The following is a 24,660-nucleotide window of genomic DNA, read 5'->3' on the forward strand; positions in this document are numbered from 1 at the left end:
CCACCTGCATACTCCTTGTCATCTTGTCAGTAAGTGTCATCCATGGACATGTGATCTCCCATCCAAACGACCTTCAATGTGTTAGCATCGGAAGCTAATTGTTTAAAAATAAAAAACAAACCGTCTCGCTGCAGGACCACGGTCACTTCTAGAGATGCAATAATAGGCTACCTTTTTTCTGGGAAGGGCAACATGTAATAAACGGTAAAGAGTCTTAACAATGTATAATACATAGTATATTTTATTCATGTAAAATGTTACTAATATATTACTAACATGAAGTCAGTGTTGAAGGCAGGTTTTTGTCGTAGATGTTCTTTTCCCATTGTCTAATTGATGGTTCTTAGTTGATTAGAGAAACTAATAAGGGGTCAGAATTATATCAATATCACATTTTTTGACCACTTTTGCGTGGAATTCTGCCTTAAATTTGGTAGTGCTAGCTGTACACTTTCTGTTGAATAATTTAAGTCACCTGTATAGAAACTTCTCAGTTCAGACCTGTTGTTATATTGTGATTTGTTTTCATGAGGATGAGAGCGCGAGTGAGTGGGAGCATAAATAAAGATCTTAAACAAACTGAAATGATGTGGTGATTTTATTGATGCTTGTTCTTGTCCACAGGGAGGAAGGAGGTCAGCTAGTGAGGCGTACGGTAGACAGAGATACTCTATACCAGGCTTTGACCTCAGGAGGAGCTGGAGTCCACGTCCCCGGTGGATATAAGGGGGGTAGAGAGCATCCTGCACCCTCAGGCTGAAGCTCCTCTGGCCTCGTGGTAGGAGGTGATTGTATCTCTGACCCCTAATAATGATGCTCTCAGGGAGACGAGCATCCTCGCTCAAAACAGAAATAGTGGGTTTGAATGCCTACTTTTAATGTCATTAACTTCTCCGTAGGAACACGTGGTCTTTGGGCCGAGAGCGACAGAGTAGAGAAGTCAGAACAGCTGTTACCTGCAGATGAGTGACACCAAAGAGTACAAGCATCATGTGGTTGAGGTTGGTTGAATTGTTATTTTAATATACAAACACAGGACTTTCATCCGGGAGACAGCTGTTCGTGTCCCGAGTGAATTTAAATTAGGTCGAGAAGGTCAAAAACAGGGCTTTAACACTTGTCCCGTCATCATTTTACTAAATCGGCCTCATTATCTCTTTAAATAATATATATATTAGCAATAAATTGTATTCATGAGCTGTTTTTAAAGCGTCATGTGGAACCAATGGACTTGCAGACAAAATAACGCCACAAACACACGATGAAAATCTTTATTTTTGCAGAGCAGATAATTAATATGCAATCAAAACTAACTGCACTACACGTTTTCTATATTGGCCGACCTGAGATTTCACTTTTTGTGTTCTGGCTTTCCCCTTAAAAATATAGAAAATAATTTGTTTTTTAAACATTTAAACACTATGGAAGAGTTTTTTTTTTTGTATCTTTGCATCACGCACAGTAAGTAAAAAAAAACAAACACGCAGAAATTTAAATATAGTGCTGACGTTACAACATGCAAAGCAGTATGGCTTTCTATTCCTCCGGAGTGTGTGGGCGGGTCCCTGAGGAGCGTCTCATTGGTCCTCTTGTCTTTTCTTACTGCAAAAGAGAGAAAATCACAATCATGCCGTGCTGAGAATCTCTGGTTATCAGACGCAGCCGTGTGACTGGGTTTTACCTCTCCCCTGAAGGCTTGGAGGTCATGACCCAGAGTAAATATTCCTTGGCGGCCATGGAGTCCAGCACCTTGTTCACGTCGCTGGTGAAGCTTCCGTCTACGTGCCGCCTGCCGAACGCCTCACCCCGCCTGTCAGATCTGAGTACGTACACAGGCACACAATGTGGAAAACCTGCCATTTCCAGCTGTTAATATTTGGCCCATTCATCAGGAAGAAAATCAGCTTTGTTGCGGTGTGACTCTGATCATTCCCCGATTCGTTGACCGTTTTTCATGTCAAAAAAAGAATCATCACACGTTAGGAAACACATCAATCAACGCGGTGCAAAAGTTCAGGTGATTTATTGATGCACAACCACAAGGAACATCAAGGGAGGAGAGAAAAAAATAGCAAAGGATGGGAAAAAAGGTGGTACAAGAAGCAGTTGATTAGGTCTTTCTGTCTGTCTCTCCGGTCAGCTGGAATCAGACTTTAGGAGGAGGAGGAGGAGAGGGAGGGGCAGCCTACTCTCTTCTGACTTTTCCAGACTTGAGCCTGGCAACAAAGTCTTTGATTGCCTTGTCCTTGAGGTAAGAGCTGACGTCGCTGGTGAAGGTCCCGTCTGCGTGGCGCTTTTCTTCACCACTGAAAATATATACATATATATATTAATCAATCAATGAATCAACTCACGACCCTTCAGCTTTCTGGTGACCCTTTTTGAGGGACCAGCAGCAGTAAATGCATCCCACACTGACCCGCTCCTCTTGTTTTTCATCAGCCACTCAACAAAGTCCTGCGCCTTCCTGTCCTCCAGGTATTTGCTGTAGTCGTTTGAGAAAGTTCCCTCCGAATGTCTCTTCATGATCGACAGCTCCGTCGGCTCGTCCACCGACGTGTCGTCTGTCTCAAAGCTGCAGGGCCGGGGGGAAAGAACACACCAATTTGTCACCAAAACATATGGAAGACATGGATCATCGGCATAGAACTTTGAAGCAACAAAATCCCTCTTTGAATAACACCTCGGTTCGGATGCAGTTAGGCCACAGATGCTTTGGTGTCTTTGGGACATCAGGCATGTAAAGTTGTCGCATCAACCGTTGCTGAACAGCGAGTTGAGTCTGATTTACGTTCATCAAGTAATGAAGAGGTACTAAAAGTAGTGAAAGCTGTACCTTGAGCTGTCGTCGGCCTCCTGCAGGGGAACCTGCCAGCTGCTCTGGACGAAGCCGAGGACCAGGAGGATAGTTGACAGGAAGTGGAGGCTTTTCATGGTTAGAACCTGCAGGCACACCCAAAGAAACAGTTTGCATGTCGGATCAGAAAGCTGGAGTGACTTCACAGTTGCAACAACTCACCTTTGCGTCTTTTTTCCCCAGAGAACGGTATTAGTCCCTCTGCGTGTTCCTGGTGTCTGCCTCCGACCCCTCGCCTCCTGCTTATATAGCGCGATGGGAGGTGGAGGACGGGTCCACCTGTTACTCTCAACCCATTAGACACGCTTGGCCCCCGGCACGTCGGCCGAATCAACAAGCCGAGCGTTTGTCCAGAAAGGAAAGACGCCGTTCATGCGTGACGCCATTAGGTGTTAAGATCAAACAAACGGCGGCTCATCCTGTTAAACAGACAGTAGGGACGACACTTTAATGTGCTACCGTGTCATCGTGCTGTGTCGTAATCAGGAAGGTGAGTCAGTATTTGTCGGTTCTTTCCGATCAAATTTAAAAGATGGGCAATATTGACCGTTTTGCATCATCTGCACTTATCTCCATTTTTTTTAAAGGTCAATTGTTTGATAAAAATACATGTTAACTTATTCTTGTATACTCTCGCAAAGGCTACATATTTTGTATTTGTAGAAAAAGGGTTGCATAGACACGTATTGCTACGCTGATTTCCACTTAAACTATGAAAAAAGGGACATTTCAAACAAAAACAGTTCTCCTCATCAAGTACTTTATTATTTTACAGAACAATTATTACATCGACCATCTCGTAAACTCGAACGGTATAAAATGAAACATTTAATTCACAAAACAAGCTTTAAAAAATGAATCATAGGATGCATTTTCTTCTTGAATACAAGATTTCACAGACACAGAATGACATCATGAATTATCAAGCCTACATTTACATTAAAAAAACGTAATCCCCAATTATTATTTTTTTATTCACATGAGGCAACAAAAAGTATATGTTTAATCCAGTGGAGTTCATGCGAAGCACCTCTGCAGGAAGTGGCTCATGTGGGTGTAGACGTGCGGATAGGCCGCGCCGCCGAGCCCATGATCCTTGTCTGTGTACCACTGGAAGACGAGGGCAGGAAATAGATTGTTTAAATGACGTTAAGGCGAAGCCGTCCAACGATTCCACTTTTCTGAGTTACTCACCATGGCCTCAAAGTCCACCTGCTCCTCCACCAGGGCTTCAGAGATCTCGGCCGCCTGCTGGAAATGAACATTGTCTAGAAAACACAACAGCAAAAATGAATCAACAAGGCGTCCAGTGCAATCTGGAAAGGTCAGGGGTTCACAGAGTACTTGACTTTGACTCTGAAATCCAACGTCGTTGCTTGAAGAGAGTGAGCTGATGACTCAAGGTCAATAGGTCAACAAAATCCTACTAATCATTCTCTCAGCACCAGCTAGTATCCGTGTTAAATTTTAAAGGAATAGTTCAGGATCTTTGGGAAACAATTAAGAAAAACCTAGTAAATCCTAAATGTATAAATATCCAGACTAACAGGGTTGTACTGGGACCCTTTAACAAACTAAATGGATAAATAGATCCATTTAGACCATGCATGACTCACCGTCGGCTGTTCCATGAACCAGAAGATACTGCACTGAATGGAAGTTCTTGGCCCTGGCGGTTACCGTTGAGTTCTGGGCACAAACAGACTTGTGTTGCTGGAGAACAGATCACTAATAATGACCGTCAGACGCTGAAACTTACGGTGTATCCGAGAGGATTCTCTGAGGGCTCCATCATGTAGCGCTCTGTGTAGATGGAATCTGAAACAAGACACGTCACTGAAGTGAGCGTTTCTGGTCCGGCAAAGGGTGTTAAAATTAAGAAATTTCCTTAAAATAATATATATTTACCATAATATTCCCATTTGGACACGGGAGCAACTGCTATTCCACATTTGAAAACTCCACTTCCGGATCCTAAGACCATTGACGTCACGTATCCACCGTAAGACTGTGAAAGACGCATATTTCATAACCCTTGAGTAAAGACCGAGCACGCTGACAGCAGGGTGAAACATTAACTCATTTTTCAGAGTCATTTATTGCCCTCTGAACTCTGAAATAACTCTCTACATGTTCCTTAAAGCTGCAGTCCACAATTAAAGACCACCAAATGTCATGTTTATGTATATATAAATATAAATGTGGCCTCGAGAAAAACCTGCGATAAACAACTTACCCAGCCCCAAATAGCAACTCTGTCTTTGTCAACGAAGCCCATTTTGATGAATTCCCTAAAATACAAAGCAACACAATTCTCTCAATACGGGCTTTGTGATCATCGCGTGACATTTCCTGTGTGCACGTCTGTCCACCTGGGAGCCTTTCAACCACAGTCACACATCCACTTCTATCAAGCTTTCCGGGGAAACGGAGGGTGAAGCTGTTTGTTTGAGCGGGAGATGCATTGACTTGTCTTTAACTGGTCCTCGCTTTCCTTACCTGGCTGCTGTTATCTGATCTTCCACCTCATGGGTTCCCAAACCTTTGTAGATGGCGTGCATTAACTTGTCGCCTTGGTAACCGCTTCCTCTTCCGTCGAAGCTGGCGACGATGACTTCCTGCGTGCTGGCGAGGTAGGTGGACCAGCTCACCCTGTAGGCGTAGTCTGCTTTCTGACTGCAGGGACCGGCGTACCTGGAGGGGCAATAATTCATCATCAGTGTATGAACTCTGTTTGGAAAAGCTTTCATAATGAAATGTTTCATTCTTACACGTCGATTAGTAAGGGGTACTTCTTGGACTCATCAAAGCCTGGAGGCAAAAACATCTGGTACCAGAGATCTGTCAAAAATATGAACATCCATAGAACTCATTATTGACACTTCGAAAGATGATGGTTTTTTCTCTCATCTTGGCTTTTTGTGAAATATTGGATTTTAACTCGTTGTGCATAAAACAGTTGGATGATATCTGTACACTAAACATGAAGCTGCTGCCAGTAGCCAGTTAGCTTAGCTTAGCCCAGTTCGTTTTGCCTCTTGTGTCCTGCAGTTTGACTTCCTGTCTTTGTGGTTTTCACTTCCTTTTGTCTCTGTATCACCTGTGTTGTATTAATCAGCCTTGTTCTGTCCACCAACCAGTGTCCTCATGTCTGCACCTGTGTCTCCTTGTCTCATTAGTTCCTCTGGTTCGTCTGCGTTGGATTTCCTGCCTGGATTCTTCATCTCAAACCGGTTTGTCCTCAGTTTTCACTTTTTCCTTTGCACTTTGTGCTCTACTTTTTGTTAAATTTGCCTCCTTCACTGCATGTTTGTCAGCTGCAACTGTGTTCAAACTGGTTATATGTAAACTGTAACTCGTACTTAATCCACTTACTGAATCCATGAAGTGGGATGGCGCGTCGCCGCATGGTGGGCATTTTGATGTTGGATATCATGCTGCTGAATTCTTTATTGTCCTCCAAAACGACGAGCTCTACAAATGTAAAAAAAAATAAGCTTATTAGAATAATATAACAATTACTCTTCTTTCATACTGCTTCAGATTTAAGTTAAAATGTGTGGGTTACCTGTATTGTTCCTGTTATCCATGAGAGAATGGAAAGGAATGCCAGGACCTTAAAAATGACGATAAAACAAAATATTATATTATGTGTGTGTGTGTGTGTGTGTGTGTGTGTGTGTGTGTGTGTGTGTGTGTGTGTGTGTGTGTGTGTGTAAAATAAATCAGAAAGGGGTTGAAACAAAAGTAAAACTGACCGCTGCAGCTCATACGGTAGAAGGAGGCATTGTGGCTGAAAAGGGCTGAGTTGTATTGACAGTCTTCTCCACGTAACGCACACGTCAGACACTTGGACCCTTGTTTGGTCCACCTGACGCACACAATAATAATATTAATACACAACATAAGCACCCTTAAGTGTGAGGAAATGTCTTCACGTAACAAAAGATAGTGAAACTGTAAAATAAATAGTCCTACTTGTAAACATTCCTTCCTCCCGGCTTGCCGCCCTCCTCGTTACTTGAATAATATCTGTGGAATAATTTGTACGAATTACTTCATCATAAAACTCAGAGTTTGGAAAGTTTGGTAAAGTGCATGAGAGTGTTGTAGCTGTCAGGTGTGCATGCAGATGATGCAACAACGTACACGCCATCTGCTGTGACTTTCAGAATGTCGATGACTTCCCATTCCCCAGAGGTGATTGGCGTAGCCGTGCCCTGCACAATGAGACAACATTATATCTATATTTACAGAAAATATAGGATATAAATCTGAAAGAGCTGACTTTCCTGGCTAAAATAAATCATCCAACCAACCTTAACCACATGATGGATGTGCTTGTACTCTTTGTTGCTCGTCAGCAGGTAATAGCTGTCCTTGTCTGTGGCAAAAACCGGCTCTGATGGAGAGAACTAGTAAGAGAAAGTATATTATCATATATTCTCACACTTCCTGGCCCAACTGTTCCGACGGAGATGGAATGTAATTATTTAAAAACAGCTCACAAATCTAGTTTTAAATTGGGTAATTTACAAAAAACAGCTGGGCAATGTGGGTGGATGGAGGAAAAAGTCATTTGTTGGACTATTTTCAGCAGCGGATTAATATTCACCATTCTAGCATACATACCCGTCCGATCCACCCCGTGGTACTCTTCAACTCCAGAGGCTGTAAAAAGAAATACAATCTTAATCATAAACTGTGGTGACTTAAAACAATAATGCTTGTCCATAACATCACGTTCACCTCAACGGGATCCCAGTTAACGCCAGTGAAATTGTACATCTGAAGGACGAGGTGGTTTTGCACTCTCTTCAGCCATTGGACAGCAAGACGTTCATCCGTCGCCCAGGTAACGGTGGCCAGGTAGTGCTCACTGAGGGCAAGAAAATACAAGATTAATCTTCCCTGTTTAACAGAATAACAGAAGCCGTTTCTTTACCTGGAGCTGAAGGAGCCTGGAACGGGGACCTCGGTGATTTCCGTTGTGTTGGTGTCCACCACGAACAGTTTGACAGTCGGGTTGGGAGTACCTGGCTGCAGGAGAAAAGCACTTCAGATACTGTCGTTGACGTACGACGGCACAATGATCGGGCACAAGGCCGCGATGGACGTCCCACCTTTGGATACGGAATGTGAACCGTGCTGGGGTACTGGCCCTCCCCATACCAGGAGTACTCGATGGCGTGGACCCCCGTGTCGTTGATCTGAACGTAAGCCACGTACTTCCCTCCGGGTGACCACCAGAGGCCCTGATTGGATGAGAACATCTCCTCTGGCAGGGGGGAGGGGGAGGAGTTATTATTCAGGACTTCCACTGCAGCATGCATGAATTCTGAATACATCCATCTCCACTTACCCTCATACACCCAGTCCGGGATCCCATTCAAGATCTGATTGTGCTCGCCATCGAAAGTGACTTGCTTGGGGGGCGACCCGGGGTCGGACTTTAAATACACATTATATCCCCAAACATAGGCCTGCAAATACAATAAAATACAATGAAAAAGAGTTCATAAATGACAAACGCTCTGTTGAAGTGTTTGGGAAAGGTTGCACTCGTTCGCCTCTCTTCCATCACCGACTTCAAAGCCTGAACTGTCAACTCAGAGTTCTGTGTGTGTGTGTTTGTCCACGTTACCAGTTTGTTCCCTTCTGGAGCCCAGGCGAAGTACTGGACTTGATCCGGGAGGTCAGGGGGGCTGAGAAATGTGCTGAAATTAAGAATAAAACAGAGATTTTGCAGAACTGTAGCGAGCCGTGCCATGAGGAGTCATAATTAGGGAACTTACTCTGATTCCCGGTCAAAAAGGGAATATGAAGCTGTATATGAATGCCTCCACACCTAATGGAATAACAGAGACACAGCAGTGTGAGCCTTCAGCCGTGAACGTACATCCGGGGAATGGGAGGAAACGCTGACCGTACCTTGGTGCGTTTGCTCTCGAATGCCACATATCTGCGGTCGGCAGACAGCTGGTAACCATAGGCGTCCTTTTCGGTCTGTGTCGGGGAGAAAAAAGGGCACTTTTGTGAGCGTCTCACTGAGCCTCGCGCATGACCTCGCAGACAACGTGGCGCCTGTTTGGAGGTTTTTTTTTTGTAGTTTTCATGGTCATTTTACACGCTCAAACAAAACAGCTCAGAGACGGAAAAAGGAAGCATGACTCACGAACTTGTCTTTGCTCAAGAACTCCGAGGACGCTCCTGTGACCACGTTGTGGAGGAAGACTGAGCCCTGGATCTTATTCAGATACTCATAATCTGCGGCGCAAGATGAGGGATAAAAGAGCAGAAGTGCAATGCATGAATATAGCCACATAACCGACAGAGCTAACAGGGTTTAGACTTCCATGCAATCAGAGGAGTCGCCCCCTGATGGCCAGCCGAGAGAATGCAAGTTGAAGGCACTTCAGTGTGAATGGGTGAACGTTGACGTGGTTGGAAGCCCATTTATCATTAAGTCTTAGGACAATATTTACACACAGGAATGATGGGATCAATGTCAGTGAATTAGTAACTGGTTTGAAGGTGAGTATAGATCATAAAACATCCTCCTGACACAGTTAGGGTTTTTAAATCATCATGTTCATTGCTCCCCCTTTTCTTGTGGTTGTTGCAGGTTTAATTGTCTCACCTGAGATCCACATCATGCTGAAAAACTTTGGTTTGAGTGAACTGTTGAAGGCATCCTCCAAGGTGAAAGACCTCCTGTCGTCTGCCTTCTCCTCTGAAAACGCACGGTGAGGTCACAGGTCACAGATATGATCCAACACACATCATAAAAGAGGGCAAGTGCGTCTGATAACGACAAGTGGAACATTGCTGACGTCAGCGCGTTTGGGGCTCATGATGGGGAATGTACCGAGTGGGGATGAAACTATGTTGCATCCGGGAACTCCTCCCTCAAATAATGCAATGTAGAGTTTTATTGTAAGGTGGAATTAAAAGTATCTTGACGTTTCCTATCGTTAGGCTGAAGAGTTTCCATCGTGCGTAATGACGCGCGCGTAATGCGCATTCTTCCGGATGCGTTTAACGGCTCGTACTCACCGTTCAGGAATAAAGCCGTGGGCACCGCGATCAGAATGACGACCACCACCACCCCGAAGACTCCGAGGAGCACCTTGCCGATGGAAACCTGTTGAGTAGAGCAGGGGGGGGAGTAAGAAGTCTGCGAGGAGAAACAAAGTGTCGATGTGAACGATGAGTGTGAACAAACCGCCACCGACCATCGTCGCTGCGCTCAGGTGAAGGTGCGTCAAACAGCCGTCCGAATCCCCAAACCCCGCGCGGACAAAGCAACGCTCAACTTTTTTTCTTTTTTTTTTCTTGCGATACGCAGCGTCGCTGTTAAATATTACCTCGACGAGTTTCAAAGGTGCGACAATAAACGTCCAGCGGAGTGAAGTTCGTCAGATTTACGGGCGTCCCAGTGCTTTAGAGGAAGTGTGTCAGGCTGCTGGTTCTCCAAGCTGTCCAACACATGCAGACTCATAATGTGTCATAATACACATGTGAACTGCAGATCACATCAAATAAGATGCGTTTTTTTACAGTATATTAACAAATAAAGATGTTGTCCATCAGGGGCTTGTTGTGTTTACAGAGTGAATAGCTTTGTCATGATGAGGCTGTGACTCAGGATCCTCTGTTTGCTTACTGTTAACCAGCTGGTCTTACAGGCTAACACATTCCATTTCCCTATATATATATATATATATATATATATATATATATATATATATATATATATATATATATATACATATATATATAAATATATAGGGAAATGGAATAGTTTTGTAATCTTACGCACCAAATATAATGAAATAGCCGAAGACTTTTTAGAAGAAGTGTACACGACAAAAATATAATATTCCAGTGAAGGGAAGTGAACCTCTTTGGGAAAGCGATTTCATAATTCAATGTTAACCGCTCTGCAGCTTGTGCTCGTCAGATCCACCCGTCGCTCCGAACGACTAGTAGTCTCCAATCAGAGGCCGAGTTGAGTGGATCATGGATGTCTGTGCAGTGGGATTGGTAATTTAGCCTCAGATGACTCTACATGGCTAATGAATGACTGATAACAGCTGGGATGGAGGCTAATAAACCCAGTCATAAATGCCTGTATTGACATTATCATTAATATCCTTCCTGTTTGGTCCCTGAAGGCAGCGTGAGAACTATGTCACTGACACACGAAGGTGAAAACTCAAATACCGGCGTTTTAAAAGGATATCGTGATATTGATTTGACAACAGCGTGGTTTGCAGCAGCAGTTTGGGTCCACGTGGCCACGGCCTCTTTGTCCATCCTGTGAGTGCTGACCAGTCACAGTCGATGCTAAAAGCCCGTTAAAAGCTTCTCAAATATAAAGCTGTGCCTTTATGGGGAATAGACATCATATTGTGCACTTGTCCCCGTCAGAACGGACATCCTCCGCAAACATATAGACAGTGGGTGTCTTCCTTAATGCAGCACGGCTTGTTTGAAGAGCATTACTTCGTGGATGCCTCCATCGAGGTGACGCTAAGCGCAACTAAAACCGTTTATAGGTGTCACTTTGGACACATTGGGTGTTATTGGACAGATGTGGTGGTGGTGGTGCATGGAGATGGAGAGAAAACTGAATGAACGAGAGAGGAAAATGTCTCCTCTTTGATCCGAGTAGGTTATTTCATGTGTATAAAAGTATAAATGTTAAGGTATAATCACATTTTTGTAATTAATATTTGAAATTTGTCAAAAAAGAAGATACTGACGATGAGAAACAGAATACAAATTATTTGTCATAGCTTCTGGCACACGATACCGTTTATTATCCTGCAGTTCATGGATGCTGGGTGTTTGCACTTGGCAGGAAGTAGGGTGAGCAACATGCTTACTGATGCCGCGTTTCTTAAGTATCCCAAATTTAAGCACAATTTAAACCGTGAAAGTGGATTTCTGTAAATATTTACAGCTGAGGAGCAGCATACGGTCTGTTTTTGGACTCAGAAGAGAAGAAGTACAAGAGAATATGGTTTCTAAATGCTCCTCATACCTTACTCTGCCTCAATAATTTATAGATAAATTATAATTTCCCGACAAGAATGTGTGAAGGCCTAGGAACGGTGTGGCAAGAGGACATTTGCAGTGACATTAGTGAAGAGGTATGTGGTAAGAGATAATATGGCACCAGGCTTCACCAAAGCAGAGATCAGGCTGACACTAACAGGTTTTCTTGTAGCAGCAAGGCTTATTCTGAGAAAATGGAAGAGAGGCCAAACACAAGGTGGCTCAAACTCATGACAGAGACGGCTGAAAGTCTGAATATATTCCAAGTAAAAACTCTGTTTCCTATTTGGTTTGCTGTAATTCTGTCCTTAATGTCTGTGACTCCTCTGTTAAAATGAATAAAAACATTAGAATTACGGGTTTCCAGCAAAGAATCGAGAATCAAACAATAAAAATCAGTTTCCTTGGACGGCAAACGTCCAGTGTTTGTTCACAGGGATAAACATGGACAGATGTTGAGTGTCGGCGGTTAAATTGCATTCTTGGCTTGAGGATGAATAGTTGGGAGTTTGGATGTAACTGTGAAAAACTCACTGGCAGAGTGAAGTTTCTGTTAACATACTTATACACCGTTTGTATCTGCTTAATGTACTGTAACAGCAACACTGGCTTGCTTGCATTAAACGTACTCTCCTTCATGAGTGTGATAAACCACAATTGGCTCTGTTCACCGTAATATGTTGTAAGGTCCTGAAAACCACAAGCCCTAGAAAACAGGAATTGGTAACCACAGGTCACAATGACAGGGATGGGGGAGACACGGTGAATAACTGCCATCGCCTACTTGTAGAAAACAACTCCTTATAGGGAGGTTCTGGACGGATGTGATGGATGAAAACTGTCAAATGTGTCGGTTAATATCATGCATGTATGCAAGATTGTTTAAGGTTCAGGTTACAGCCAGAAAGAAGCAGGGATGGAGTCAGATACGAGGAAGGAACGCGCTTGTACAATTAAATATTCAATATTGTTTAAAAGACTGGGTCAGGGAAAATATAGTAGTCAGACTTTGTGAAATGTCACACTCTGTTGTTCGTCAGGGAAACATAGTCAGACCCAGAGCTCTGTAACTTCATTTTGAACACAACGATACCCAGAGGAGTCGCCCCCTGATGGCCAGTAGACAGAATGACAGTTTAGGCACTTTTGGTGTAGAGGTTTGCAAAAAATAGACTAAGATTTCAAAGATAGTACCTAAACAATTAGAAAAACTGTAATAATGTGAATAAAAGAGTGCTAATATTCTCCAGTAAAGAACATATTTTTGTAGACTATAGAAGCAAATGAAAATAAAATAAAATGAAGACGATAATAGGAGATGAACATCTCCATGTAATCAGTATAGCAACATAACCTTCGTAGCTGCCGGTGTATGCGCTCATGAGCCGGCACCATTCACACTAATTGGCCTGTTACATCCGAGTCGCTGGTCCCCTCCCACCACAGATGTTTGGATAAGTTAGAGACACAACAGAGCTCGACAGGAAGCTGCACCGCTTTCCTGTTGACCTCGCAATGCATGTCACTGAAGGGTGACATACAGTGCTTGTGGTTTGTGCTTGTGATTCTCACCCTGTAACTCACAATAAAATGAGTTGACTGTCCCTGACATCGTACATACGTGGTTAATAAAGCAGACAGATGGAGCAAGAGTGTGTGAAATTCCCTCTGAAGTGCACGTGAAAAATATAAATTCCACTTATTGTTCCTCCTCATTGTGTTAATGTATAATGTATTTCTATGGCTAATATAATGCAGCCTTTGCTTCAGTTTCTATTCAAAATAAAACATGTAGTTTTTTGTTTCTCCATGGTATATTAAAAGCCCCAATGTCTCCATCTAGTGGTGACAGGAAGCAATGCATGACAGACAATAATCTTTTATTTTTTTGTTGCCGAACACTAAAAGCTTTAAAAACATGTTAACTGGATTTCCAGCACGTTTATACGCGTATAAGTCTTTTGTAAAAGTCTATGTGTGCACTTCAAAAGTCACGAATACGAAAAACAACATAAAAAAAAGGAAATTCTTTAGTGAGAAGTTGATAAAAACTGGGAAAGTGAAGACTCTTCACTTACATGCCAACTAGGATTGTTAAAATCCAAGTTACTTAATATAATAATAATAAATAATATTAAAATATTCAAGCATGTTTGAATAAAACGACACTTTGTCTTATTTTTATATGTATTCTTACCTTGAAATCTTTGAATTCCCAACCGTTTTGAATGGTGTATAAAATGTACGAGGTGTACTAAAACGCAACCGAGAAAAATGTATACAATTAATGGGCGGGTCTTTCCCCCCACACTGCTCCCCATTCATTGGCTACGCGCGCTGTCAGTCAACGCACTTCCGCCACTTTTCACTCACCCGGATGTGAGGTAACGGCTGTTCAGACGTATCGGAAGTTACAACCGAGAAATCCGTACCGTACGGCTTCGGTAACGTTTTAAAGACATTAAACTTGTGACGGGTGACTGTATTTCACCAAATGGCTTATCCAGGATACGGCGGGGTGAGTAAATGACGTGTAGCCATGGTTTAATGGCGAAAAACGAGCTACACCAGTTAGCATGAAAGCTAGCCCGGGGCGCTTGTTTCAGCTAATTTCCGATGTTTTGTCACCAGGTGTCTTAAGGTTCCTCTGTCCTTATTTAGCAAGGTAGCTATCCATATATAGTTTAAACACAATAGGGCGTTATTTGTCAGTTTGATATGGGAGTCAGGAGCCATATTGGCATCATAGTTTATTATAAATGGACTTCCGGGATGAAAATTCCTCAACACTCAGGAAGACTAACAGAATTAGCGCTCCCCTTTAGCCCACTAGATGTGAATGTTAGCAGGCTTGACCTACACTGGCTTTTCTAAACCACTAGAAGACACATAGAACTGTAATGTACATTAAGTGGTTGAATATAATGCTTACCAAGTACCTTTATGGTATCGTTAAATGTGAACGTAATGACCCTGGAAATGTTCAGGTGATTAAAGGCACCAACACTCCCTGTTCTATTTTAGTACCACAGTCTGGTAAGTAGTACACACTCCCTTACTGAGTATGTGCTGCTGCATGCAATATGCATTTAATAACAATATTGCACCTATTGCTCATATGTCCGTTGCAGAGAGGATGTGGGTTCGAATACTGACCCAACTCTGCATATGTGCAAAACTGAAGAATGGACCAGTGATCGCTGCACAATACATGCTGGTTAGAGTTAGATAAGCTCCTCTAGACCTCCGGAGATGTCTTACACTTACCAAACCTATGTCAACCTGTTCTCTGCCTCAGTATGGGGGTCCAATGCCAGGAATGCCCGCTCAGGGGATGCCCATGCAAGGGATGCGAGGAGGACACATGGGAGGCCCCATGCCCGGGCACATGGGTGGGCCGATGGGAGGCGCACCACCTCAGGGAGGGTACGCACCGTATGGAGGAGGCTATCCTGGCACGTACGGCGCCCCGCAACCTGCCGCCAACGACCCCATGTGGAGTTACTTTACAGCCATAGCAGGCCAAGTAAGTGTGGATGATACATTTCTCATAAAATACGTAACGAGCACATATTGTACACGGAGCCGCTGTGAATGACTTTCACGCTTCAAGTTTGGACACGAACCAGAGATTCTGTCTTTGCAGATTCAGGTTTCACAAGTTTGTTCATGAACTACATCCGTCTTAACTTGACTCCGCTTTGCTACAACTATCTCCATGACATGTCTGACATGTACTGATTGTGTGGGATAAAAACTCAACACTCATCAGCGGCCTGATACTGTCAGTGTGTCGGAGGCGTTAAAATATTCCACCCAAAAACAATAGAAATGGTCACGCATGACTGAATCTCACTTCCTTCTCCGTACAGGACGGTGAGATCGATGCAGAGGAGCTCCAGAGGTGTCTGACCCAGTCTGGTTTCACTGGCAGCTACACTCGTAAGTCCCCGACTGGCTCTGGATCTTCAGTGATAGTTTCTCCATCTAGTCTATTTTCTATATTTAATTATGTATATTTATGCAGTAATTCTTCCCATGTGTTATTGTCTTCACAGCCTTCAGTCTGGAGACGTGCAGGATCATGATTGCAATGCTTGACGTATCCTTTCCTGCTACATTATCATACATTACATTCATACTCCTGAGTGAAATACGTGTGTTAACCAGCCGTCGTCTTCATTCCAACCACGCTAGTTACCGTAACTTAACCGGACTGTCGCCAGAGGGACTTTACAGGCAAGATGGGTTTCAACGAGTTCAAGGAGCTGTTTGCAGCTCTGAGCGGCTGGAAGCAGAACTTCATGATGTTCGACCAGGACAGGAGCGGCACCGTGGAACCTCACGAGATGAGTCAGGCAATCAACGCCATGGGTGAGAGTCGCTTTGGTGTGATGGTGGAGACGCCGCTAATAGTGCTCTAATGGCTGCTTGATGACTCAATTAGACTAAATGGAAAGCATTACTATGTGCTAATTGGTGTGATCTGGATGTGGGTTATCAGCCTTTTAATCATAGTAGAGCAGGAGTGTGTCTGTGTGTGTGTGTTTGCATAGTTAATGTCCTTGCATGTGGAAGTGGAGTTAGTATGTTGTGGTGATGTTAAAGACATGTGTTGAGCCACAGTTTGAGTATCTGAGTCTGACGTTGTCTCCTCTCGCCACATCAGGCTACCGCGTCAGCCCCCAGGCTCTAAATGCAATCATCAAGCGCTACAACAAAGGAGGCAGAATCTTCTTCGACGACTACGTGGCCTGCTGTGTCAAACTGCGAGCTCTCACAGGTAGGAAACCAGCCTGAGATGCATCGAGAGAGAGAAAGGAGCCGAAGCGTTCAGTGAACAGATGTGTGCAGATGCTTCTAACGCGACCTGACAGTGAAACGGCGTGTTCGTTCCACCCGTAATCCCCGTCGTTATCTCTGAAGTGCTCACATCCTGTTCGGCCCAGCGCACAAATCCGTGTCACAAGGTGTTTCGACACGAGCTTGGTTGAAATGGTGACCCTCGGGCGCTGTGACGGGTTTCTCTTCCTGTTGCAGACAACTTCAGACGGAGAGATACCATGCAGCAGGGGGCGGTCAGCTTCCAGTACGATGACGTAAGTCCTGCTTCTTCTTTCTCCATCAGTTAGTTCCTTCAAACCCTGTTAGTGTCTGAGGCAGTGAAGGAAAATGATTTGGGTGGAGAGTCAAGCACCGTCCATTCAGATATTACGGATGAAGAAAACTTATATACTATACCAATACTCATATTTTTAGATAAGTTGTATATGTAGATATATGTACTAAATGAACATCATGCTTGTTTTAAAGAATTGAGTCATTTTTATAAAAGTCCTCGATGTAAGTCGCCCTCTGATGGCCAGCAGACAGAATGCAAGTTAGGCTCCACTTTTCAGTCGGGGAGGTTGCTTCCTGGTCCAGAGATTGTTGTCCTAGAAACATTAATTTTAAAAAAGCACTGTGACATCATTTACCTGCACGTGAAGCCGCTGCAACTGGCGGCTCCTGTTGCTTCCTGTCGTTGACGTCCTCTCTCTTTGCCTCCTGTCAACAGTTCATCCTGTGCACAATGGCCCTCTAAGGCCTTCTGTCGGTCCCACACCACGAGGTCAGCGCGCCTAGCGGACCAATCAGTGGTGGATCGTGGACCGCTGCCTCGTGGGAACGCAAAGGGAGGAGGCCAGTAGGATTGACTGAGCGACCATGAGCCGCAGCAGGAAAGTACCCATCGCTTGTAACGCTTGCCGTAATGCTTTAGTCTTGTTTGTCACACGGGGACGTGCTGAAGATGTATCAGGTGTACACATATATATATATATACACAGTATGTATCCACATTAGAGGGGACTCCAACACGTTGCAGTGTCTGGTCAGTCCTGATGTGTAGGTTTTAAGAATAAAAGACATTAGAAAATGAACGTAGAGGCTTTGATGAATGTGGGTTTGAGTGGGAAATAATCATGCAGATTATATCGTCTGAACATTTAGCTTTGGGTCTCTGGTTTAGGAATGAACAGATTCTAGACAGATTGTCTGACCTGAGAGACACCTATTGTGCCATTATAATCTCTGAATGTACGTCTAATATATTAATATCCCATTAATATCCCATTTATATAGAACCTTGTAGTAACGGCAGCATCACGGCTGATGGAATGTTTGAAAGCATTTACAGGTGACACGATTTTGCTTTTACACTGAACTGAATATTGCTTTGGATCTGTTTTTGCACTTCTGTTTCATAAAAATGTTTGATATAGATTCATAAGAACTCTGTTTCACTTGACAACAAGCCAAAGTGACTGTGAGCTGATGTAAATCCACACTGATGTCTGTTCTAATGAGACTTTATAAAGTGTTCTAGCTGCAGTCTGTGCATACGCCTGACACTTTAAACCTCTTTGTTTTCCATGTTTCCACACAAACGCAGCCGTGTTGTCATTTGTGAAGTCGACCTCTGCGCACACGCAAATGTTGTAGTAAAGATCACATTTTGTTACTCACAATAAACATATTTCTAATCAGTATGCGTTCAGTTGATTAATTTATTCCTCCACCAGTCTATTTACACAGTCATTTATTGTAAATAGTTGAGAACAGAAACATTCAAATCAGCTGTTAAGGGTTGTTTTAAATTCAGTGGCAAACATTTCAAAAGCATGCATCAATAATGAACAGCACTAGAGTAAATAAGTGACATTTATATCCAGCAGTACAGCAGGTTGTCTGTTTTCTGGGTCTTAAATAAAAGTGTAAGATTTTGATAATGTCTCCTGGTTGTATTCTTTGATATCAGCAAGTTAATGGTAATGTGTTTAATCTTTTAATCTAAAACATGCACTAGTAGTTGTTATTCGTGTGTGTGTGTGTGTGTGTGTGTGTGTGTGTGTGTGTGTGTGTGTGTGTGTGTGTGTGTGTGTGTGTGTGTGTGTGTGTGTGTGTGTGTGTGTGTGTGTGTGTGTGTGTGTGTGTGTGTGTGTGTGTGTGTGTGTGTGTGTGTGTGTGTGTGTGTGTGTGTGTGTGTGTGAGATATACAAGCACTACTTCCCGTTTAGTCATTAGAATTCAAATACAGCAAGGTGTAATTACGCACCGTGACCACCGGAGGGCAGTGTAGAGTCGTGAGCTGTAATACCCTGTGGCGGCCACAGCCATTAAGTACACTCGCGCGATTAAATAATGGGAAATCTAAGTCAACAGGGTGTAATTACGCACCGTGTCCACCGGAGGGCAGTGTAGAGCCGTGAGCTTTAACGCCCTCTGGTGGCCACAGCCATGAAGTACCCCAGCGGTATTGTCAAGGCAGACAAATTACATGCAAGCACTCGCTCAGGTTGAATCTTGTAAAATAATATCTAATATCTCAAATCTTCTACTAATAAGTAATATTCTACTACGTCATCACGTAAGGTTGACTCCATATAGAGTGCCGAAGCGGAAGCAGGAAGTAACGGCGCCATGGGTCCTTTCGGAGCGAAAAAAATGAATGGTGTTCAATGGACGGAAAATAATTATTATCTGATCCCCCGGTCGTTATGCCTTGGATTACACAAATGTTGTTTATAGGCTTAAATTATAATTTTCCATGTCAAGAGTTTGACCGTTTATTGTGCAATTCTTCAGTTAAAATTCATTGAGAAAACACAATGATAAAGACTACATGTTGTGTCGCGTATGTGACGTCACGTCATCGCCCTTTTCCCTCCCCATCGGCGAAGTTGAGGCTCTCCACATGACCCGACTTATAGTGGTTCTCCCCCCTTTCGATACTTTTATTCTGCCCTTGGAAAAAAGCGGTGAAGTGGAGCAGAGAAACAGCCATCTCGGCGGACTTCGGACTCGGCGGGTGGTGACGTATATCATTCGCGACGAGAACAGCGAGGAGCTGTAGTTCACAAAGCGGCTCACACAAAACCTAACTTTATCAAAACTCTTCGCGCTTAATTGTCGTCTTCTTTGCGTGAAAAATTTTCTTTAAATATCACAAAGAACATATGTGAAATCCATGGCACAATTCAAACGGGACCAGAAAATAATTTGTATCTACCCATTGAATCGCATTGATATTTTTTTGCTTTTGAGGACCCATGTCCCGGAAATGGAGGGGCGGGACTTCACCACTCTATTGATTGGCTCGACGAGGAGAGGACGTTTTCCCACAGCTGGGCCAGGTTGAAGAAAAGGGGGCGGGGTCCGGTTTGATGACGGTCGTGCGCACCTGGCAGCATATTAAGCCATCAGGTCGCGCGCACGTTGGGATACGTGGGTGCAACAAACTGTAGCGGCAGCAATACGCCATAGCTGCGTCTAGTCTGCCTAATTAAAGAAGAAGAAGAAGAAGAAAATACGTGGGTTCTAGTTGTACGCATGCGTGGGACGGTTCTACCGTCGCTGTTGGTTCGGAGGCTTCCTGCGTCACCTGTGAGTTAATATTAGTTTAGAAATGCACGTTTCTTTGATTTAATACACGTCAGCTCGATTTGGTGCCACATTATTAGTTGTGCGTTTCTGTTTGTCTCCAAATTGACACTTGATTGAATCCCACATTAGTCCTGAAGATCCGGCACTAGGACCATGCGGAAACTCCCGGCCAATCAGCAGAGAAGCTGCCTAATGGACTGATTGGCAGCAGGTGAGGCTTCAGGCTTCACTCCAGCTCCATGTGGCCGAGATGTTTGACTGGTAAGGTGAAGCTTTATGTTTGTTAGCATTGTTTCACATTCATGTTAATGTTTGTGTTGTTTTATGGTCGGATATTAATGAAGTTATGGGTTAACGAGAGTAGATACTGTGATTGGACGCTGGCGATGCATATTGTAAAGTGTGTCTTGGAAATCGTAGCTCGCCATAAATGAAGCGGTGCTTTGTTTGTTTGCAGGGAGAGCACTGGCTGCTGTTTAGTGCTTTGATTGAATGAGTTTTTCATCCCTGTACTTGGATGTAATCACATGTATGAGATGGCTGTGAAAGGCATGACCCACACTGACTGTTGTGGCCTCTTTATGGAAGATCCTGCAATGTAGTTGGTTCCACTTTGTTGTCGGAAACCCGGAGAGGCAGAGAGGGTGGATCCACCAGATCACTGAGGAGTCTGGTGGACGTTAAGACCGTAGTTCTCATCCCTTTTTAACCTCTCTCAGTTGTGGAAGTTAGTCAAGGTTGTTGTCTTAGTCGTAGACCTGTGTTGGGATTCAGGGAGATGTTTAATTAGATTGAGAAAAGGAATTTAATGTTGAACTTGTCTGTCTTTCAGCGGAATTCTCCCCAGGCCGGATCCATGAGAAGCCCCCCCCCCCCCCCCCCCAAACACATGGACTGCACATCCAGTTCATGTGTTCAGACGGTGGAACGTCATTTGATTAAAGTGTGAATTGTTGAGGCTGGATGTTTTCCACAAAGCACGTAAAGTTCTGGTAACCTTGTTAAACACACTTTGATATTAAAGCTAAAGTCCCTGTAAGTTGAAGTACCTTGTACTGTTGTTGCAATTTATGTTTGTGTTGCATGTAGTTTGTTTGTGTTGCATGTAGTTTGTTTGTGTTGCATGTAGTTTATGTTTGTGTTGCATGTAGTTTGTTTGTGTTGCATGTAGTTTGTTTGTGTTGCATGTAGTTTGTTGTGTTTGTGTTTTAATGTAATGTGTGATTGTTGATTTACATCCAAATAAATCCAAAGTGCTGTAGATTGTCTCTGTTGTATTCTGAACTAAGTTGTTCCCCTGTGGTTTATGGCCAATATAAATAAACTGAGGTAATGAGATTGTTGTGTAATATGGATGTCAACATCCTGTTTATGACGTCATATATATATATATATTCTCTCATAAGGGACTCCATAGTTATAGGGAGGGCCAGGGTAAGAGACGCGCCTCCACCGGGTTGTCACGTTAGGACTCGCGCACTTCCACCGAGACTCGGGAGGGGCGTAGTACCACGTTCGAACACGAGGGGGCGATCTCCCCACCGAGAGGGAGCAGCCATGGGAGCGCCTCCATCTCCCAGAGGGCAACAGGACTCTGACAGGTGTAGATGAAGTACAGACTGGAGGTGGGAGAAGTAATGGATGATATGAGGAATATTTGTCAAATAAAATAACTGAACAATATGTTTTGCCACCTACCTTTGAATCATAATACAGTATCTAATACTGTAGATGTGTATTATTTGGTGTTGTCTGTCATGAAAAGAGGGGCTGCATGTAAACATTGGCTGGCTGAGGGTGGAGGGTCCATGCCGGGTTGCATTCAGGCGACTAACGTGGGTTTGTGTGTTTCAGGGCTGCGTATCAGGATGCAGACGTCGACCTCCCAGAGGAGCCATCGAGTGCTGTGGATGGCGAGAACGGGAAACACCTCTCAGAACAGCGAGCGGCTCATCATTCTCATCATCATCATCATGTCCTGTGAAATGGTGAAGTACGTTCATCTTTTCATACATGTTCCAGGGTTTAAATCAGCTATAGTGGTTCCCAGGGTATGAACCTGCTGATGTATCTGTTACATGTCTGAACCCTTTTTAAATAGTGTGTAATATGTGTAATGACCAATCAAAGTGCAGCTTTACAATGTCATTGCTAATGAAACCTCAGAAACAGGTGCAAAAGTGTCCATGTTAAGATTGAATACTGTATTTATCTGTATGTTTGATTAGACATTTCTGGAAGTATCTCACCAACATTCACCATTGGGAAAAATCCAATTGCATTGTGGGAGAACAGTATCGGCTCCATGATCATCACACTAAATAATAAGTGGTATAGAATTTGGCGGTTTCCTTTATCTTGTCATGTGTCCTGTTTGAACACACTGTTGTGGTGGTTTGACATCCAAGCACAAAAGGAGCTCCAGGTTAAAAAGAGGTGATTCTTCTAAGTTGTTTTCCTGTTTTGCGGGAAGATTTGGTGATGGCGTTTCCAAAGATGGCAGCCATGTGACTCTGCACCTCTCAGGTGAGAAAGGAGCACTGTTTGGTTCCTGACTTGGACTCGCTTTGTAACCTGTTTGCAATTGACTAACTTGTGAGAAGATGTTCATGTTGTTAACCTCAACTTTTCCTCACAATGTGTTATTGTTACAGAACCGTCAGCATGGTTGCCGTGGCAGCCTCGGTCATCCCCGCCTAATTCCTCTTTGGGTCTTGAAATGCTGGGAATCTGAAGTGAGTTGCCGAAATATTTCTAAGGGAAGGAAAAGTGATGAAATAAGTGTTTGACTTGTGTTTGTCTTCTGTCCTGCAGCTGGAGTCCAGTCTGGTCCCAGAGTCCTCGTCCCTTCAGACCTCCAGAGGTCAACAAGTTGGAGCAACACTGAGCAAGCAACCGAGCTTTCACCCATGGCTGACGGCGAGGGTGCTGACGGCGGCAGTGCTGCAAAATCCATAAATGAAATAAAGGATCGCAAATAAACGAGTCACTGAAACATAATGATGCATAACCCCTTGTATTGTCCTGTTTGGGCCCCCGTAGGCAGAAGCCCACGGGGAGTTCTGACACTTGGCGGTGTGATGTTGAAGTCGTCCTAGCCTGTGGCCCCTGTCGCCTTATCACAGGACTTGCATCTCTAATACCACGCCCATTTCCCTCAGAACCTTCAGACTTCAATGCTCTCTCTCCGACGAGAGAGCTGGACTCGAACCCTCGACCTCTCTGTCCGATACCTTGTCCGTGGCCCTCCGATACCTGCGGGAACGTTACCATCACACCAGCGCCTCTCACACTAGTTAGTGTTTGGAACTCCTATTTATCCTCGTCGTGTGGGAACGTCGGGCCTTAAAATCCAGAGTGCCGGCCCGGGTTTGAACAGGAGACCTTCTGGTCTCCAGACCTGCACTCGTCTCACTGGGCTACCTGGTGTCACGCAATAATGTGTTGGTTTGTTCCCTTTGACATCAGGACTCAGCACAGCACCCCCTAAAGGAGTGCAGGAGGAATGACCAAGAGCAGCCGGGACTTGAACCCTGCTGCTGTCGACACCTTGTTGTCGGGTTCATTGCCTCCGCTCCACCAGCCGGCACGTCAGAAACAGTGGGAAACTTCTATTTATCCTCTTCGTTTGGAAATAACCACCTCAAAATTCACTGAGCAGGCTACTGAGACAGCTGGGACTCAAACCTACAACCTTCAGGTCTGCAGCCCTTTGTTCACCCAGCTGAGCTACACAGAGACTCTCTAAATAAAGTTGGTTTGTCTGATAATAATCCCTGCTTAGGGTTTTTTGCTGCAGGGAGTTCAAGGAGCTGTTCACAGACATCTAAGGATCACATTTAGTTACTCCCAATAAACACATTTCACATCAGTAGGCATTCAGTTTATTCATTTATACAATGTGCATTCCCCCCTCCCCCAGTCTCTATTTACACAATATATTTCATTGAATTTAAATAGTTAACAACGGAAACATTCAAATCAGCTGTTAAGTGTTGCATTGTATAAAATACAGTGGCAAACATTTACAAAAAATGCATAAAAACAATTTGTGAACAGCACTAGATTAAAAAAGTGACATTTATATCCAGTAGTACAGCAAGTTTTCTAACGTGTGCAAAAGTTTGCAAATCCCGTCAAAGTTCGGTCGACTCATCGGGCGTTTGGAGTCCAGAAACTTTTGTTCTACAACTGTGCTTGAGAAAGAAAGCTTATCCAATCACTTCTAATTGTGTTTTTTTGTATCTCATCTCGGCTCATCTTCCTCCATCGTCTGAGGGTTTCGGGGGATAGAATGACACCCAGGCTTTTTACGT

At 43.8% G+C, this 24,660-nt stretch overlaps 3 protein-coding genes and 2 long non-coding RNA genes across 5 annotated transcripts; 3 read left to right on the forward strand and 2 right to left on the reverse strand.

The window, feature by feature from the left end:
• Positions 1 to 1,577: 1,577 nt before the first annotated feature.
• On the reverse strand, positions 1,578 to 2,934 carry LOC311009690 (glucagon-1-like; the record flags this gene model as incomplete). Its single annotated transcript, XM_084004014.1, has 5 exons — positions 1,578 to 1,602; positions 1,682 to 1,819; positions 2,190 to 2,306; positions 2,414 to 2,575; positions 2,837 to 2,934. The coding sequence occupies 5 exons, from the start codon at positions 2,932 to 2,934 to the stop codon at positions 1,578 to 1,580; spliced, it is 540 nt and encodes a 179-aa protein (XP_083860140.1).
• Positions 2,935 to 3,606: 672 nt separating this feature from the next.
• LOC311009696 (dipeptidyl peptidase 4-like) lies at positions 3,607 to 10,481 on the reverse strand. The gene is made up of 26 exons (XM_084004024.1): positions 10,093 to 10,481; positions 9,914 to 10,001; positions 9,498 to 9,590; positions 9,033 to 9,124; positions 8,789 to 8,863; positions 8,653 to 8,705; positions 8,502 to 8,574; positions 8,220 to 8,340; positions 7,981 to 8,135; positions 7,803 to 7,897; positions 7,607 to 7,736; positions 7,490 to 7,528; positions 7,177 to 7,272; positions 7,007 to 7,077; positions 6,836 to 6,889; positions 6,616 to 6,728; positions 6,426 to 6,473; positions 6,233 to 6,331; positions 5,629 to 5,698; positions 5,357 to 5,551; positions 5,094 to 5,148; positions 4,766 to 4,865; positions 4,617 to 4,675; positions 4,474 to 4,546; positions 4,052 to 4,125; positions 3,607 to 3,967 (listed from the first exon to the last, which is right to left on the reverse strand). Exons 1-26 carry the CDS (start codon positions 10,093 to 10,095, stop codon positions 3,875 to 3,877), a joined length of 2,217 nt encoding a protein of 738 aa, XP_083860150.1. The 5' UTR covers positions 10,096 to 10,481; the 3' UTR covers positions 3,607 to 3,874.
• A 3,798-nt stretch (positions 10,482 to 14,279) lies between these two features.
• On the forward strand, positions 14,280 to 18,447 carry gca (grancalcin). Its single transcript, XM_084004679.1, has 8 exons — positions 14,280 to 14,438; positions 15,219 to 15,446; positions 15,793 to 15,862; positions 15,979 to 16,022; positions 16,147 to 16,294; positions 16,590 to 16,703; positions 16,961 to 17,019; positions 17,478 to 18,447. Exons 1-8 carry the CDS (start codon positions 14,415 to 14,417, stop codon positions 17,502 to 17,504), a joined length of 714 nt encoding a protein of 237 aa, XP_083860805.1. The 5' UTR covers positions 14,280 to 14,414; the 3' UTR covers positions 17,505 to 18,447.
• Positions 18,448 to 20,271: 1,824 nt separating this feature from the next.
• LOC311009582 lies at positions 20,272 to 21,792 on the forward strand. Its single transcript, XR_014596667.1, has 3 exons — positions 20,272 to 20,348; positions 20,474 to 20,605; positions 21,751 to 21,792. It is a non-coding gene; the product is annotated as an uncharacterized lncRNA (long non-coding RNA).
• A 979-nt stretch (positions 21,793 to 22,771) lies between these two features.
• Positions 22,772 to 24,158, forward strand: LOC311009583. The gene is made up of 3 exons (XR_014596668.1): positions 22,772 to 22,870; positions 22,999 to 23,079; positions 23,159 to 24,158. It is a non-coding gene; the product is annotated as an uncharacterized lncRNA (long non-coding RNA).
• Positions 24,159 to 24,660: the final 502 nt, after the last annotated feature.

The sequence above is a fragment of the Eutrigla gurnardus genome (genome assembly GCF_963514095.1).
Source record: "Eutrigla gurnardus genome assembly, chromosome: 24".
NCBI classification, from domain to species: domain Eukaryota; kingdom Metazoa; phylum Chordata; class Actinopteri; order Perciformes; family Triglidae; genus Eutrigla; species Eutrigla gurnardus.

Bases quoted from the DNA above. Each gene is read 5' to 3' on its own strand.
- gca (XM_084004679.1), top strand. From the start codon at position 14,415: ATGGCTTATCCAGGATACGGCGGG. The intron at 14,439-15,218 runs GTGAGTAAATGA...TCTCTGCCTCAG, and splicing joins CTTATCCAGGATACGGCGGG to TATGGGGGTCCAATGCCAGG. The intron at 17,020-17,477 runs GTAAGTCCTGCT...TCCTGTCAACAG, and splicing joins TCAGCTTCCAGTACGATGAC to TTCATCCTGTGCACAATGGC.
- LOC311009696 (XM_084004024.1), bottom strand. The intron at 7,529-7,606 runs GTGAACGTGATG...TTCTTTTTACAG, and splicing joins TTAACTGGGATCCCGTTGAG to CCTCTGGAGTTGAAGAGTAC. The intron at 3,968-4,051 runs GTGAGTAACTCA...CTCGTCTTCCAG, and splicing joins AGGTGGACTTTGAGGCCATG to TGGTACACAGACAAGGATCA.